This window comes from Haemaphysalis longicornis, unplaced genomic scaffold (assembly GCF_048455015.1).
Source record: "Haemaphysalis longicornis isolate Haplotype H1 unplaced genomic scaffold, Haemaphysalis longicornis Haplotype H1 scaffold_4, whole genome shotgun sequence".
Classification (NCBI taxonomy): domain Eukaryota; kingdom Metazoa; phylum Arthropoda; class Arachnida; order Ixodida; family Ixodidae; genus Haemaphysalis; species Haemaphysalis longicornis.
Window position 1 is genome coordinate 48,241,026 of NW_027526361.1, and position 17,031 is coordinate 48,258,056.

The following is a 17,031-nucleotide window of genomic DNA, read 5'->3' on the forward strand; positions in this document are numbered from 1 at the left end:
TGCACGCCAGTGCTGTTTCACGAACTTTCAAATACTTTAGCAGAAACGCTTCATCGTATATCGTTGAGATAATATTTAAAACCAGTGCCAAACGACAGACTGTGTGGTGAGAATTGATTGAGGTATCTTGGAGGTTTATTTAATATCAACAAACCCGCAAGACTATAATTGACCGTGGTACAAATGAACAAGAACAATTTTCATTCAACCAACAATGACTTCGAAAAATGCAAGCATTGTTATTCGTATTGCCTGACTATCATCGATAAAAAAGTACACTTAAGGAAGATACCCGGGAATTCAAAGCGCTTTATATTTAACTCATGCCTCGGACTGACGGCGCATCCACAATAAAAGTAAATCTGTTAAAAAATATTCGTTTCGCGGAGGCTCGTAATTTATTTATAACCGCGCCTCCTTAATGGTAAAACATTCCTCTAACGTGGTTCTTGCGCAGGGGCACACATTAGTCGAATAAATTAAAGGAAGCTCCTCAGGATTGCCCAGTTTCTGCAACACAGGAATAAATATCTGCCATAAACAAGGAAAGTTTTCTTCCGTCATTGCATTGGCACGTGTCGCAAAATCAATTTTAGGTGTCAGCTCGACGTTTCAAAATGAGGTTCCCCGCCCCGCGCGGATCCAGTGTTATTACACATGATAACATTTGCGCAAGTACACCTAGCGGCAATACAGTTATTTAAAATAGAACGACTAGCTTCATTGGATAATAGGAAGCGAATGTTTGGATAAGAATATTTTATGTACTGTTAAGAAAATAGCTTGCGGTTGTGAAGTGTGTTTGTGGAGTAAACACGGTTATTCGAAGACCGAGGACGATACTTAATAGGCATTATATTTTCAGAGGCTATATTACAGCTAGCACACTAAACAAGCAAAATAATTAATTATAACATTCTCATGTTTTCTAGACCAAAACGTTGCCGCAACTTACACCTGAAGGGGATTTTTTTTGTGTCAGTTATTTTAAACAATTTGCGACTGAGTATCTCGGAAGAAATGTTCCGGTCATCCTTGTAACTGGAATGGTATGGATAATTTTTTGAGCAAATAAACCACGAAGGAAAGAGTAGAAATTTTTCATTTAAATTTCAGTTGACTCTGAAGTTTGCAATATGAGTGCAATACGATAAGCACTTGCTTCAAACGCATCCTTTTTGTTTTGTTTTTACATCAGTTTACTTAAGAAAGGGAGATTCTCACACTAGAAACAGGTAGTTTTTACTAAAATTTTATGGGTTGGCACTGTTTGTAATGCGACCGGAAAGGTTAAAATTGAATCACAGAAAGAGAAACCGAGATAGGGAAAATACTAAATTGATTGCAGGCGAGTTGCAAAGAGAAAATATTTCTAGAAATGCTGCTAGTTTAGGTTTTGTAGCGATTGGTGACTAGAATTTGCGTTGCGGCTTTTCTCAGAACGGACCCCGTAAAGCAGTGTCACTGGTGTACAAATATTTATTACAGTGGTTGGCATGGAAATTACGTTTTCTGATTTAGTTTGATGCGGCCTGACTGTCCTGGTATCTCCGGTCTAGGGGTTCCTTGTGAAAATACAGTTCCTTCTTCTCGTCGTCATGGCGCAAGGATAGTGTTCATGCCACTTTCTTTGTCTCTCCTTCTTGCCCGTTTGATAGACTATTTGCAAAAAAAAAAAAAAAAAAACGAAAATGCGCTCGACCTCGTGTTCAAAAAACACCGATTCCAAATTTCCCAGAATAACTTTTCAGTGTACATTGATACCATATGTATACGTATCATCGTGGTTGTACCCTTAGTAGGGCGACACTGCTGTGACCAAAGTCTTTCCCTTGTAGTTAACTCTTCTCATAGCATCGTCGACTACAAAAAGTAGCTATTGTGTTGCTAGAACCATCTGGAGTACAAGCACGCGCATAGGCTGACTTGTTCGCGCTGGGAGCAAAAAGAGATGACGTAGGAAAGGGGGGTAGTAACGTAACGCTCTTGCCATTTTGGTTGGCAGACGAAGAAAAAGGCAAGGCGTACAAGTGTCCCAGTGACAGCTCCTTGCAGGACCTCATGGCAGTCGAACGGCGCCGGCGTTCAGGTACGTTTTCCTTCTTGCTGTCTCCTCTTGCTTTACATCGCGCCAGGTTTTGGTTTTTAAGCGCAGAAGAAACAAAAATGCAAGGATACTACAGAAAAGTGAGAGGGACAAATGATCCTAATCGCTCCGTTACCGCGATACAAAAAGAGAAACGAAAACGAAAAAGCTGCTACACCGGGTTTGAACGTGCACAAAAATGAAGAACTTTTTTTTGCCGCTCAGAGGTGGAGTATTTGCTGTTAGTGGGCTGAACTACTATTTACACCACATAGAGTAGAAAGTTGTCTTCACAACTTGGCTAAACTCGCTTAGTAGCCGCAGCGGTGGGTTGAAGCGATTAAGGTATACGTACGCAACGCTGTCATCCGGAGCCTCTTATTACTATACCAGAACTTAAAATAAGGCTTGCGTACACTTGTTATCGTTAACAAGGCTATTGACTGAGCCACCACTCTTTCTATATAGCGGCGGGTGAGTGAATTAATTACGGCTTTGTCGTTTTCGTTCCTTTTATGTACTTGTTCCATGACCAAATCCAACGTCTGCATCTCACAGCTGCCTGCGTGGGAGCGAAAAGAGCCCTTATCCGCCCACATTAACGACAGTACCACCCCATGCCCCAAGAAACAGACCCGGCATGTGCGTCCTGTTTGTGGTTACCCCCCCATTCACCTGCGTGACCACTGTACCAGACCCCCAAATTAACCGCCGTAACACCACTTCAGTTACATCGTGCGCGTTTTTCGCCTTAACCCAATTACTGCCCCATTTCACACGTATTCGACGACAGACTCAAAGAATACGATATTCGTACACGCTACCGCGCGAAGTTCCAGAAAATGTTCACGCTTTCAGCGCCATCGTTGCCTTTAGAAAACGAAAAGAAAGCGTACACCGAAACATCGGCGATGTCTTATTTGGCCCTCTGCGGAGATTTTTCAAGCGGACACAATGAGAGCAAAGGGAAATTCTTCCCAAACGCGAAGGAATGAACGTGCCAGCATGAATCATTCGTTCATGTTAACAAAACACAGATATTTCAAGATCTCCATAGTGGGAGAAGAGCGTATGCAAAGGTAAATGAAACCTCCAATCTCGGTAATCGACAGTCACATTTTCGTTGCTACCAAACGCTTACCTCCCTGTCGGTTATGCAGTGAAACAATGACCCAGGATCGCTGGCACGTATGTAGGGATGGTTTGAGGAGCCGCGAACGTATGCTTGTAGCATAGCGAAAAAAGGTGGTACAGATTATGTCGACGACGTGAGAGCTGCTGCCTTACAGCGACCATGCATGGGCCATTGAAGTGATACCAAGGCGCCCTCTGATGTGCCTTACCTGAAAAGCGCATGCCCTAAGGTTCTTTCGTCCCTATTGTACTGGCTGTGTTTGTTAGTTTCGGCCCTTTTTAGAAAAAAAAAATGTTCGGTGGTAGTGCCGTACCTCCGCAGAAGTCAAGTGTCGTAACAACTGCACAGCGCTTGGAACTATCCTAAGTGATCTTATTGCGGCCTGCACTTTTTCCGCGGGCCACGCACTGCTCCCAGCAGCGTCATTCTAAGAGCAATGCTCACTCGTTCTCGCACTGTTATACTATTAGTAGCGCAATGCCGGTTTGTTCGTTGAACTACAGCTCTCACTCTCGTGAGTGTGCAGACTTAAATGAAAAATGGGAGCCAACAAGATCACAGGCATTGACTAGTGCTGTGCTGTTTGTCTGGCCAGACTCTGAACGGAGGAGACGGTCGCGACCTTTGGGCCTAATGACATACACCGTGGGACTGGACCACCAAGCAGAAGCGGCGGAAGTGAGCGTGGCTCTGATCGAGCCGACAGGCGCCCTGGCCACCCTCACCCGCTCCGAGGTCAACGGCGAACAAACTACACTGCACACGACCGAAATACGCCGGGAGTACGTCGATGGCACGTACACTCAGATCTTGTCCACCCATTCTACTGTACTCGAGCTTGCGCCGTCCCTGAACGAAGTCGAACACAGCGTTCACCGCCAAAGCACGCGGCAGCGCCCACAGACCACTCACGGCGTGCAGAGCTTCGGCTCACTGAGTTCCGGGAAGGTATTTCAGACCGCCGTTAACGAACTGTCTTCGGCAGTTACCACCGAGGTTCACCCTACCAAGACGACTCAAGCGTCTTTGTTGAGCGCAGTACCGGGCGACAAATCAACAACTGTCGTTGGTCTCAATATCAGAAACGGGCAAATATCGGAGCTGAATGAGCGTAGAGATGGCGAAGTCCCGGTTATAACCGTTACGGGCACCGAAGGCCTTCTAGTGCAAGCGACGGGCTCAGAACAAGTAACGTACAAGGTTTTCACAGGCACATATGTCAACACAGAAGGTCAAGACTCGAAGACGTACATGTTTTTCTTTGGGAACAGGCAACTTCCTGTCGACGCCACGCCTTCGCTTCCGGATACGGCAACAAGGAGGGAAGAATTCGACATCCGATCAGGCAATCAGAAGGGCGTGGTTCTTGACATCTCTCACAAGATCGGCGTTCTTCTGCCCTCGCAAACGGTTTCCTCTATCTCACCGACAGAGGTGCCTCGGTCAGACTACCTCCTTTTTGGCTCGGGTAGTGCACATGGGGGTCAGTCTATGACCGGTATGCTAATTGAGGGCTCTGAGCCAATCACGATTGAAGGCATGACAGAAGCACAGAGGCCTACTGCGAGCACAATGCAAGTTACTCTGAGCGCGATGCCAGTGCAGAACCGAGGGAGTTCGGCAAGTCCATCCCACAAAAAGCCCACGCCGACGCTTTACCGGCATGGAAAAAAGTTCCAGCCCACCGCCACCGGCAGACGGGTCAATTCTATGGATGGAGCCACAATAATAACGGACAAGTTCTTCCTTCCCCAGCATTTGGGGCTCTACACAACCTCCCCAGCATCGGAATCATCGAGGACTGCGGATGAGTTTCTGGAAGAAGTCGACCAGGACTACGAATCTCCGCCAGCACAAGAAGAACCCATTGTTATGGTCAAGATGAGGCCTCCTCTGAACAACATAAATTTCGGAGCATTCAGACCGGAATTGCTGACACCGACACCAGTAAAAGACATCAGGCCTACGAAGACCGTCGGGTCCCACCACGACGAAAATGGTGATGATGTCGGGGACATATTTGCAACGGACGCCTTGAACGGACCTCACGGACATGGAAAAAACCACGAGAAAAGCACATCGACGAAGAAGAATAGAGTGACGCTATTTGGTTTTTTAGACTTCACGACGACCATATCGGGGACAGAGGTTGTATTTCAACCTGCCGCTACAGGGACGTCCTTAGACTTCGGTAGAACTAGGCAGCCTCAAGATGAAGACGTTTTCAACCCATTCGACATACCCACACGCCAACCGGACAGTACGTCGTCATCAACCAAGGAAAAAGAAAGTTCGTATGGCACTGCAACAAGGGAATTTGTCTCGAAAATGTCGATGCTTACGTCTACGTTTAAAGGTGGTGTAGAAATGCAAAGTACAATGTACACATCAACGATACCAATGCTAGTCAAATCTCGCTTGCCAAAATATGAAGATCCTGCATCCGAACTACACTCGCAACCTCACGTCGTGGAACCAGACGGGAACTACCCAGAGAACTCGGAGGATTATCTGTACGAGGGACATGCACTTGATAACCTTACGCCATCCTCAAGCTTCAGCCCTGAGGATCTTGAAACACCAAATTTTCTCTCGTCGTATCCCGGTATACCTTCCAACAGCCACCCAGAGCCTTCACCAATTTTCGGCCCTCCGAAAGAACAAAGTAGTTCTTTTTATCCTTCAGAAACAGTTATGGTGTCTATGATCGAAGGAACCAAGACAGAGAATTATCCAGTAACACCAACGCGCCCAGTCATGTCAACACCAGTGCCAAAAAGAAGAAAAACGTACAAAACGGGTTTGGTGAGCTCTATAACTGGCACAGATGTCAATGGTGACATGACAACAGAGTGGACAACGCTTATCATTGGTACAATTATAGGTGGAAGGTACGCCCACGTGATTCAGAGCACATCAAGTATATTTTACACGCAGTCAAAAACCGAAATGGTGGAACAGGTGACAACACCCCAAACACCACCTCCTCCGCCACCTGGTCTCGTTCTTCCCGGTGACATTCAGATCGAAGGCGTATCTGATAAGGCTGTTACCGAAGTGGACATCGACATTGAAACGGGGACGCCGCCACCACCTGTCACAGAAGAAACGCCGCCGGCAGAAAGCGCGGAAGGAACTGGCGATTCATTGGACGTGTACAGCATCACGTCAAACTTCGCTGTACCTCTTATAAATAAGTCACGAGTGATCGAGGAAAACTACGAGACGGAACTGTCTGGCCACGACCAACCATCCGTCGTGAAGCTGTCAGATGGCTTGTACCTTTCTACCCTTGTTCCAGTAGTTGAGCATTCCACTATATCACCTTCTTCGACCTCGGAGGTAGCGGTGCTGACGGATGGGTTCATCCTTCCTGGCACTCAAGACACAGCCAAGGAATACGACTACGAACAGCCGTCAACTGGGTCTGCAGGATCAGAACCTGAGGACAAGATCATTACCATGGGCTTTATTCTTCCGGGAGCTGACCCTGCAAAGCAGTTTGAAGATGATCTCGTGCACACGGAAGAAGTTAGGCTTCTGACTGATGGTTTTGTGCTGCCCGGCCAGGATTTGCCTTCGCAGCTTGGTAACGAACAGACCCAGTCAACGTTGCAGGGGAGAATTATTGACAGCGCGATACCGTCGCAGCAGCAAGTGACAACTGCGACGTCATACCCCATCACGCACTTTTCGACATTCACGTACTACACGACGTTGCCTGGAGCTAGTGGAAGCACCGTGTCGAGCAGCGAAGTGACAGCGTCGCAAGTGTTTGACAACAGCGAGCAATACGAGGAAGCCCGAAAGCGGGGCTTTGAAACAATCGCACCGGAAAAGTCCATGCTTCCACTAAATCCTTCGCAGACAGCAACCCTGATGACGATGTACACCTATCACAGCACATATACGTCCGGCGCCTCTACAGTAGTTTCGGTGAGCGAGAAAACCATGTCTGACTTGCTCGCACCATCTGAGGAACTACTGAGTGGCCAAGTGATTTCACCGACGGCCGCCTTATCTTCGGCTTCCGTGCCAACAGGGCTTGATGGGTCTGCTCTACATGAGGGTGCGTTGGGTTCTTCGCAATCTCGCTATGAAACTTCAAGCGACAACAGCGATGCCCTCGCTTCGGATTCGACAATGCCAACGCCATTATTGCCCGATATGGCTCCTACAACGTACTTCACGACATACACTTACCTTACTACGCTCTTCAAAGATGGTACATCCAGCGTGACAAGCAGCTTGGAAACCATTTCAAACGTGGTGTACGATTCGGCCACTCATTCCGACAACGCCGCGCCAGGCGACCTAAAGGATATCGCCCCGACGTCCATGGTGCCAGTGACAACTTACTACACCACGTACACTTATTTCACGACGCTTCTCAAGGATGGTACTTCAACTGTGACCAGTAGAGAAGAAATTGTGTCGAATACTGTTAGAGGTCACGATTCCGCTGCAACGTCTGGGTCGCATGACTCCGTAGAACCCACAGAGACAGGTCTGCTGTCAACTTTCTACACAACCTACACCTACTACACGACTTTTGTTCGTGGAGGAAGCACTACAGTTAGAAACCGTACGCAAGTTGTCTCCAAGGTTAAGACCATTTCACAGCCAAGCACGACTGAGCTCATCACGACTCCCGTCGTTTCAACGTATTACACCACCTACACCTATTTCACGACCGTAAACCGAGGTGGAACGAAATCTGTAAAAAGCAGGGAAAGCGTGAAGACGAATGTGGTCACCAAATACCCGGAAACGCATTCCCTCGACTCAGCTCTTCAGCCTTCGGTTACAACGACTTATACAACTATTTTGTCACCAGTTACAGTCTACCGCGACGGAACGCCGAGGGTCTCTTTCATATCGAGGACATCGGCTATAGTGAAAACTCTGAGTGATATGTCTACGCCGAGTCCCGAAGAGCCCGTCGAACCAACCATCCAAGCAACTCCAATGGCTGACATGCACACGATGTTCACAACGTACACCTACTATACAACGCTATTCGAAGACGGCTCACCGGTGATATCGAGTCGCGAAGAAACGGTAACAAACATGATCTCATCGCCGACCGTTGCACTCGACCCGGAAGAAACGCAGGTTAACCCTGAAAGCAGCACCATTGTCCGCACCTACTACACCACTTACACCTACTTCACTACGTTTGAGACCGAAGGAACTCCCACCGTCACCAGCAGGGAGGAAATTATGACAAATTACGTAACAATGACGCCGCACGACATAATATCAGGTGCGTCGCCTACAAGTGTGTCCCCCGACGTCGAAACACCGCAATCCTCGATAACCGACGAAACGCCACCGCTGCTCAGCACGCTTCCTGCAGACATTGACCTGCGAGAGCTACTCCGCAATGTCCCCGTTACGCACTACACCACCTATACCTACTACACGACCTCGTATATGGACGGAAGTACCATCCTGTCAAGCAGGACTGAAGTGGTTTCAAACGTCGTCGGGCCTACTGCGGCGTCTGATGCCACGTTACCGGCTGGCTTCCACGTCGACCAGAGCAGCTCTGAAACGGAAGCACCGTCAAGCGATACGACCCAGGAGACAAGTTCCGAAAGCTACTATACCGCTTCACAAGAGACTATTTCTGAAATTCAGTCCACAGCTGTCTTTGATACGACCGCTGAAACCAGTGCAACACCTCCCTTAGTGACGTCAGCAACAGCAAAACTTCAGTCCAGCTTCGTTCCCCACTCTACCAAGTCTCATAGCCCTTCATTCAAGTTTAGAGTGAGAACGCCCCTTCTGAGGAGCCGCACAAGGCTTCCGCCTCCTCCTGGAGCACACATCAATACCGCGCTCGGTGCTCCGTTGATTGTGGTTAGAAACAGGAGAAGCCTGGCGGACGATGACCTGCAGGCCGCTGAGGCAAGGGGAGATGAAATCTACGCCACACCGGTCACTTACTACACTACGTTTACCTACTTTACGACGTATTTGAAACCGGACGGGCGAACATCAGTTGCTAGCAATCTGCAAGTGATCTCCTCAGTTCAGTATCCCACGCAGCGTATTGCGCCGACACGAACCATATTCCACGACCAGATCCACCGAACCCAACCCGTGAACGTGTACCCCTCGCACCAAGGCGTCACCGGCTGCATTAGGTGCAGATCGGACGTGAACACGGTCTACGTCACCCATACGGACTACATAACCGAGTTTTTGCAAGGACGCCCAGTGACATCCACGCGATACGTGACACTTACGAACTACGTTACTGTGACGCCTGGACAGACAGTCTACGAACATCGGCCCTCACAGATACTCGCTGTCCCCGGATGCCGCCACTGCCGCCAGGAGCCGCAGTACACGACTCGGACGTACTACTCGACTGTGCTGGTTGCTGGTCGGCCCGTGACTTCAACCCGCTACGACACCGTGACGAACTATGTGACCGTCACCGTCACTGAAGAGCCCATTCATGGAAGGGTGAGACCCACAGCAATTCAGCCTCTCGTTCCCCATCGGCCTGCAACAGCGGTCGACACAATTTACACTACTTACACCTACTTCACTACTAGCGTGATACGTGGAAGGCCGACCGTATCGACGAGGTACGAAACTCTAACGAATTACGTTACTGTCACCGCGCGGAACGATGCAGGAGCCGGTCGCGCGATTCGACCCACGGATGCCTATCGGCCGGTCATCATTCGACCCACGCCTGTGAGAGACACGGTGTACACGACGTACACATACTTCACGACTAGGCTTATTCAGGGCCGACCAAGCGTCCAAACCCGCTACGAGACGATAACGGACTACGTGACTGTGACAGTAACTGAACAGGACCGAATTCGTCCAACGCAAGTCTACAGGCCCCTTTACTCATCGCAGGGTGGTTACGAGCCGTATCATACAGCCTACACCACTTACACCTACTATACGACGCACTATTTGGATGGCCGGCCCGTGGTCAACACACGCTACGAAACGGTCACCAACGTTGCCACTGTCACGCTGACAGAGTACGCGACGCAAGATGTCGGAGCACGAATAAGGCCGTCGGATACGGGGCCGTACAGGACGTACCACACGACGTACACCTACTTCACAACGAGGTACGTCGACGGCACGGCCATTGTGAACACGCGAAAGGAGACGGTTACGAACACCGTGTTCGGAGCTCTGTGCCGAACTTGCCCAGCCGGTTACATCGAGGCGCGCTCGCACGACGCTGGCCCGCACTTCCAGACGGCAGCGATAACACGCACGGTGGGAGCCCACATCCATCCTACGCCTACGACGTACTACACCACGTACACGCACTTCACGACAATCCTCGAAGCAGGGCGACCCGTGGTCCAAACCCGCTACGAGACTTACACGGACATCGTGTCAGGCCTTGTGCTTCCTACCAGGGCACTGGTCGCGCCCGCCCCAAGCAAGGAAGACTTGAGGCAAGGCCAACTTCAGGCAACGCTAGAGCCCGTGCAAGAACGCGTTCAGGAACACCTGCCAGTGTTCCAGAAGATCGAACCTTCAAGGCGCCGACGCTCTGCCTCGCTCGCTGCATCCGTACACCATCAAGGCGATACAGGGTCGGCGCAAGCCGAGTACAAATTGGGTGGAGGGCGCCGTGAAACGGTGTCCCACGTTCGTCGCTCCCGAGTCCAAAGAGGGCTCTCCGATGACGTAAATGCTCCCCGGCCCGCCAGAAAGATGCTGAGTCACGGTAAACACAGCTATTTTACGCTCCCTCTCACTTAATCCACTAAAACACTAAACCCTTGAAAACTCCGCTCAGCCCGCTTCTTCCTTTAGCTTGCTAATCGCACGCAGCACCTCAAACCGACGGCGTTTTGTTTCGCCGTCCTTCGTGTTGATTGTGCCGAGTGGTGTGGTGCGTGTGATCTTCGCCCGTTTGGTTACCTTTTGGGGAGGCCTCTCTTTGACGCTTTAGTGTGTTTACTAATGCTAACAGGTTCAGAGTGTCACTGTCTGTATTTTTCTCGGTTGGTAGTGTCTGTATACTGTTTACGCTTGTAACCCACGTGTGCGTTTGCAACCCTAAGTGCGTAAAGTTGTGCATGCTGACATTTGGATCAGTGTTTAAATTACTCAACAAGCACGGTAGACTCATATTTTCTTTCCTCTAGGCGACCAGTGGTCGCCGTAGTGATTCGCAATCGTCAGTCTCAAAACGAGAGTAATGTGAAGGCTGTGTACTTCTGACGAAGAACAATGGGACACTGTTGCACAGATCTTGACCCCTAACAACAATCTTCTACGAAAAGAGAAACAGAAAAAATAAAACAGACAGGTACGGCGTGTAAAAACCAAACCAAACAAAGGCGAGAACATGGTCGCAAAAGTCCGATGCTTGAACGAACGGAGTGAGCTTTCAGTCCCCTTTCCCCACTTCCCCATTCCCCCTTCTGCTCATTTCGGCGGAAAGAAGCTCGGACTGTCTCCCTCGAACAGTGGACCCTCCTAACTGCAAGCAGCAACGTGTATTCGCGCCTTTCGACGAGCGGCCGCCAGCGGGGAACGTTCTTTGGAGTGGGTCAGTGAACACGACGGATGGACGCTGGCGCAGGAACGATCCTCACGGCGTCTCGCTGGCGCAGCGCAATCAAGGACGTGCTCTCACTCGTCCTCGGCAAGATAGACTCGACGAAGATCCAAGATGTCAGTGTAGTGCCGACGAACGTTCGCTAACTGTGCGGCCGGATCGACAGAAACCCCCTTGCAGACCCCTTCCTTCTCCCTCGTGCTTCCTTTTTCCTCTATCTCTCATTTTTTCGTGCCCGCCCTCTCTCTGACGGGCGTCAGCTTTGAACCAGAGCCAGCGTGCACACAAGTTACCTTTTCTAAATTAGGCCAGGCGTAGTACTAGAGAGTAGGGAAAGAATTTGCAACCACATGCGGTACAAGAAACACTGCTCTCAGGGAGGCCTCTTCCAAATAGCTGCTGCTGCCTCGGCTGATCAAGCCTGCATCGGCATGCGCCTGCTAATGCGCATGGCTGGCCGACCCGCCCGCCGCTCCAAAACTCTTGACGTGTGACCGACGCTAATTGGCTTGCTCTAACCTGAAGCGGACCGCCTGCGTACGCTGTGCATTTCGGCTGCCAGCATGCTTGCAGCATGAAAATGCGCTTGCGCACCGCCGCAGTCGCACTGCTGCTTGGCTATCGTACTGTAGCAGCATAGGTTCTTGCAAAGTGTAGTGTGTAGAGACGACGGATTGAACAAGATGCTGGTTAGCTGATGTGCTATGTCTTAAGTTGTAACTAATCCTGTTAACTCAATATGAGACTCGCGACAATTTGTTCTTCAGTTTCTGCTTAACACCTAAAACTCTTCGCGTTTTGTGACGCGTACCGTATGTGTTCGTATATAGTTACCTTAAAATTTGCTCCCAGCTTAACGCCTAAACTGTTTTCACATTCAGTAACTTTTTACTAACTAATTTCACCCGAGATTACATTAGCGAATTAACTGAACTGATTGTTAGAAAGAAACTAGTGTGGGCATGTTGCTTGTGCCGCAGTATGCTTTTGCTTTCCCAGCTTCTTATTCTTTTCGCGACAAGCAAGCGCTTGGGTTTGAGAGTTTCTAAAGAAGCCGGAGCGGCGCACTTCGAAGCTCGTTTGACGCGAGGTTGTCATGGTTTTTCAGGTAGGTTCCCAAGAAACCCCTTAAGGGACGGCACATCGACAACTTTTGCGCACTTGCGCCATAACGCAAACTCACTAAAAGGCTCGAGGCTCCCACCTCAGCGGTTTCTACCAAAGTCGTCGGCTTCTTCTGTCTTCCTGTCTGACACGCGACACTTCTCGCCTCCTCAAACACCTCCACAGCAAGCGCTGTCCGAACCTCCCGTCTACCTGAAGCCATCCGTGTACTACAGAGAAGCCAGGCGCAACGAAAAGGATTACGAGGGGCTGCGAAGGACAGCGAGACTGGAGCCTTCTTTCCTGGCGACGCCGTCTCCGAAGACTTTCTACACGACGTTCTCGCATTTCACGACAGTGCTGAGTGACGGGACGCCCAGCATCTCGACCAGACTCGAAGTCATAACGAACGTTTTCACCGACGTCGTGTTGCCCACAAGGACGACGACTCCAGCACGCGAGGGAAATCGAGACGCGGACAAGGCTGATGCCAACACCGTTGCTGCTGGAGACTCTTCCCCACCCGACCAGCTGCGTAGACCGCCGTCGAGAAAGTTGCTCTCTGTGAGCAGTAGGGAGAACGAGTTTGCCCTACCCTACGTGATTACGGATGAGGAGGCCGCGGCGGCAAAGCGGCACAAACCTGGCCTGGTGGCGCGTTCCGCAGGAAGCGAAGGGGGTGCCGCAGCTCCAGATCGCCCGGTGGGGCTGATACAGTCAGTCGAAGCTAGGGCTATACGGAACGGTGCGACGACGGTTTACGCCACAGAAGTGTACGGAACTTTCATTAATGGAGCCTACGCTCAGGTGGTCTCAACAGCCGTACGAGTATTCTCCGACCAACACAGCTCCCAGGGGCCGCCGACGGCCCGCGCCTCTTCGGCATCCCCGGAGCACCCGACGGGGCTCTTGTCTTCGGCGGTCAACACCGTCATCCACGACAGGACAACCACTGCCTACACAACTAATATTTATGGTACATACATTCGGGGCATGTACGCCCATGTCGCTCAGACGACGTCGACTGTGATCAAACCTCAAGCCTCTAAGTCAGCGCAAAGTATTACTAAGACCCAGCAGTACAAAACAGGCCTCATCTCTTCGCTAGTCAACACGGAAATCCACGACGCGACGACGACGGTTTGGAAAACTCATGTCTACGGGACGTTCGTGAACGGCTTCTACGCCCACGTAGCGTCCACAGCGTCGGAAGTGCTCAAACCGACTAAGAGCTTTGCTCAAACGACCACCAGTCATACTCCTTCCCGCATGACAGCGACCGGACAACAGTCGAAGACTAAAAGCTACACGACGGGGCTTCTTTCGGCGAGAACGAACACTGTCGTAAACGGGGGAACTTCCACTGAAGTTATCACAAATATTTATGGCACATTCGTTGGGGACCTGTACGCGCAGGTAGCGCGCACGACTTCGCGCGTCCTCACCACAGCTCCACCGAGCAAAATTGCCCCGACGGTCGCCCACTCAACGTCTGCTGCGAAACTCATAGGCATAATTTCGTCAACCATTCAAAGCGTGACACATGGCAGCGTGGTTACGTACTACACTACGGAGGTCCACGGCACCAGCGTGGGCAGCTTGTACGCGCAGATCGCAAAGACTTCGACGCGATCGGAAACTATCAGACCCACGAGCACGAAGGCCGCATCGCACGAGTTTGTTCAGAAGACAGGCCTTCTTTCTACGAGCGTGCTGAGCAGTGAAGTCCACGGCGGGTCGACCACGCTACATATCTCAGAGGTGTACGGCACTTACATCGGGGAAGCATACGCTCAGTTTGGGAGGTCTACGCGCAGGATAGTGACACCAACAAAAACCACCAGGGAGCCCCAAAAGACCGAAAGCCAGAAAACCGGCCTCGTCTCCTCCATCGTGAGCACGGAAGTACAAGGTGGGCGAACAACGCTACATACGACGGAGATACACGGAACGTATATCAATGGATTTTATGCTCATATCGCGCGGAAGACGTCCAGCGTACTGCAGCCTGTTCAGCTACAGACGACGCAAGCGCCAGCCTCACCCACTAACTCGGAAACGCACATATCCAGCGAAATCCGGACTGAGATTAGAAACGGAGCAACCACCCTTCACACAACCAACGTCTACGGAACTTACATCAACGGCTTCTATGCGCACGTGGCTAAGAGTACGTCAAGCGTCGTATCACGCACAATCCAACCGTCTTCAACGTCGGAAACGCTGAAGACTGGCCTCGTTTCCCGATCAGTGCGTTCGGACGTTCACGATGGTTACGTCACGGAATACACCACGGATATTTACGGAACTTTTATCAACGGATTCTACGCGCACTTAGCGAGAACTACAACGAACAAATTTCGAGAATCCACAACCACAAAACTCGAATCGACAAACTTGCTGTCGAGTTTTTATAGCTCCTTGTCGGCTCTTGTGCCTTCAAGCACATTGACGCTCACGCTAAGTGATTCGCCAAGCTGGGTTTTGCTGTCGACGTTTCCAATTGTAAGCCCTAGCGTTGCACCTTCAAGCACTGTCACGGAGGAGTTGCCGATAAAAACACTTCAGTCGTCGTTCATCCTCCCAGCTGTAGACTTTTCGAAAGACTCTACCATTACCTTTACTCCATCACCTACTGTTGAAACTGTAAGCACTTTGCACTTGTCCGGGGCTGGTTCGACGAAGGGAAGCATAAACATAGTGGAGCTAGATACCACAACTGACAATATTCTTGAGGAAATTGGTCTGACTACTATTTTACGCATTGATTCTTCCCTCGATGATAAAACAATCATCCCAACTATTGATGAGATAGTCCTAATTTCGTCGATTGCCACGGACCAAGCAAAGCCAATTATATCTCACTCGACGCCTGTGATTACGCACTTACCCGACAGTAAAACTATAGAGAGCGCCACCACCTCGGAAGTGACGGTTGGGGCCGAATCTACTCAAACGAACGAAATTCTCGAAAAGAGGTCTTCTGATGTTCAAGAGACGCCCACATCCCGCATAAGGCCCATTTTCCCCACCAGGAGGCGCCCCAACGAAGCTAGAAAGCCTACGCACCGCGTATCGGGTGACGCTAGGGACGACGAACCGCAAGAAGATTACGCAGGGAACGAGTTCCTTGATGAAGATGACGAGGACTACAATGAGTACGAAGAAAAGCCAGCTCAGGCACCGGAACCGCGATCCTCTAAGAGGCACCGGCCCACAAGAGCAGGGTACACTAGAGGCCCTCGTCAGCCACAGACAACGCACCAAATCAAACCACAGGCTGAAGATGAAGAATATGACCTCTACCACGATGACGATTACGAACAGGTCACGGGGCGGTCCAGGTCGGGGACAAATAGAAATGAGGACATCAAGCAGCCTTCTCCACCATCAGGAGTGAACATAAGACCTTTCAGGAGGGACAGGGGAGCCTTCACACCACCTTCAAGGGTAGTCAACAAACCGTCGTTTGCACTTCAAATAAGAAGGCCCCACGGAAGACAGAGGTTGAACGGGAGGCGCCCTTTGAAAGAAGAAAAACCAGAAGAGGAAGAAATTGAAGCGGAGGAGGCGGTCCATAGCTCGGCGGCCACACCGCAGTTACATCTAGGACGTCGAAGAGGAGGCTCGTCGAGACCACCTCTTGCAAAACCACCACCCGTGAGGGCGCCTTTTACAAGAACGAGACCATCCGCTGTTGATAAGACTCACGGAATATCTCCGAGCCGAGCCAAGTCGGAGGAGGAGTACTCAGACTACGGGGAAGAAGACGACGACTATGCAGCGGAGCGCAACCCGCGCGGACGGGGTCGCCTCAAACCAACGCCCAGGGGCTCGTCCAATGTTCGAACGAGAGTGACAACAGGGGGAAGACCCCTCACGAGAGCGCAGCAGCACGCGGACGAAAATGAGTCAAACGAAGATGCCCAGTCGAACGGAAGACACCGTGGCCGCCTGAATCCGGTTTCGAAAGGACGCCGTAACCCCAACAGAGCCCGTGCCCCAAATCTCAAATCGTCGTTCAACACAGTCAAAGATGAAGAGGAGTCACCGAACTTGCCTTTCGCAAGGCTGCGGGGAAACAGGCGCCGGTCATCATACAATCCAAGGGCACGCCGAACTTCTCTAACAAACACAGGCCGC

At 50.6% G+C, this 17,031-nt stretch overlaps 1 protein-coding gene across 1 annotated transcript in view; it reads left to right on the top strand.

Annotated features, from left to right (window-relative positions):
• LOC144178653 (uncharacterized) overlaps positions 1-17,031 on the top strand; it is a 241,113-nt gene that overhangs the window by 178,553 nt on the left and 45,529 nt on the right. The window contains 1 exon segment of the mRNA XM_077706659.1: positions 2,006-2,089. Within this exon segment, the coding sequence (XP_077562785.1) occupies positions 2,006-2,089 (84 nt within the window).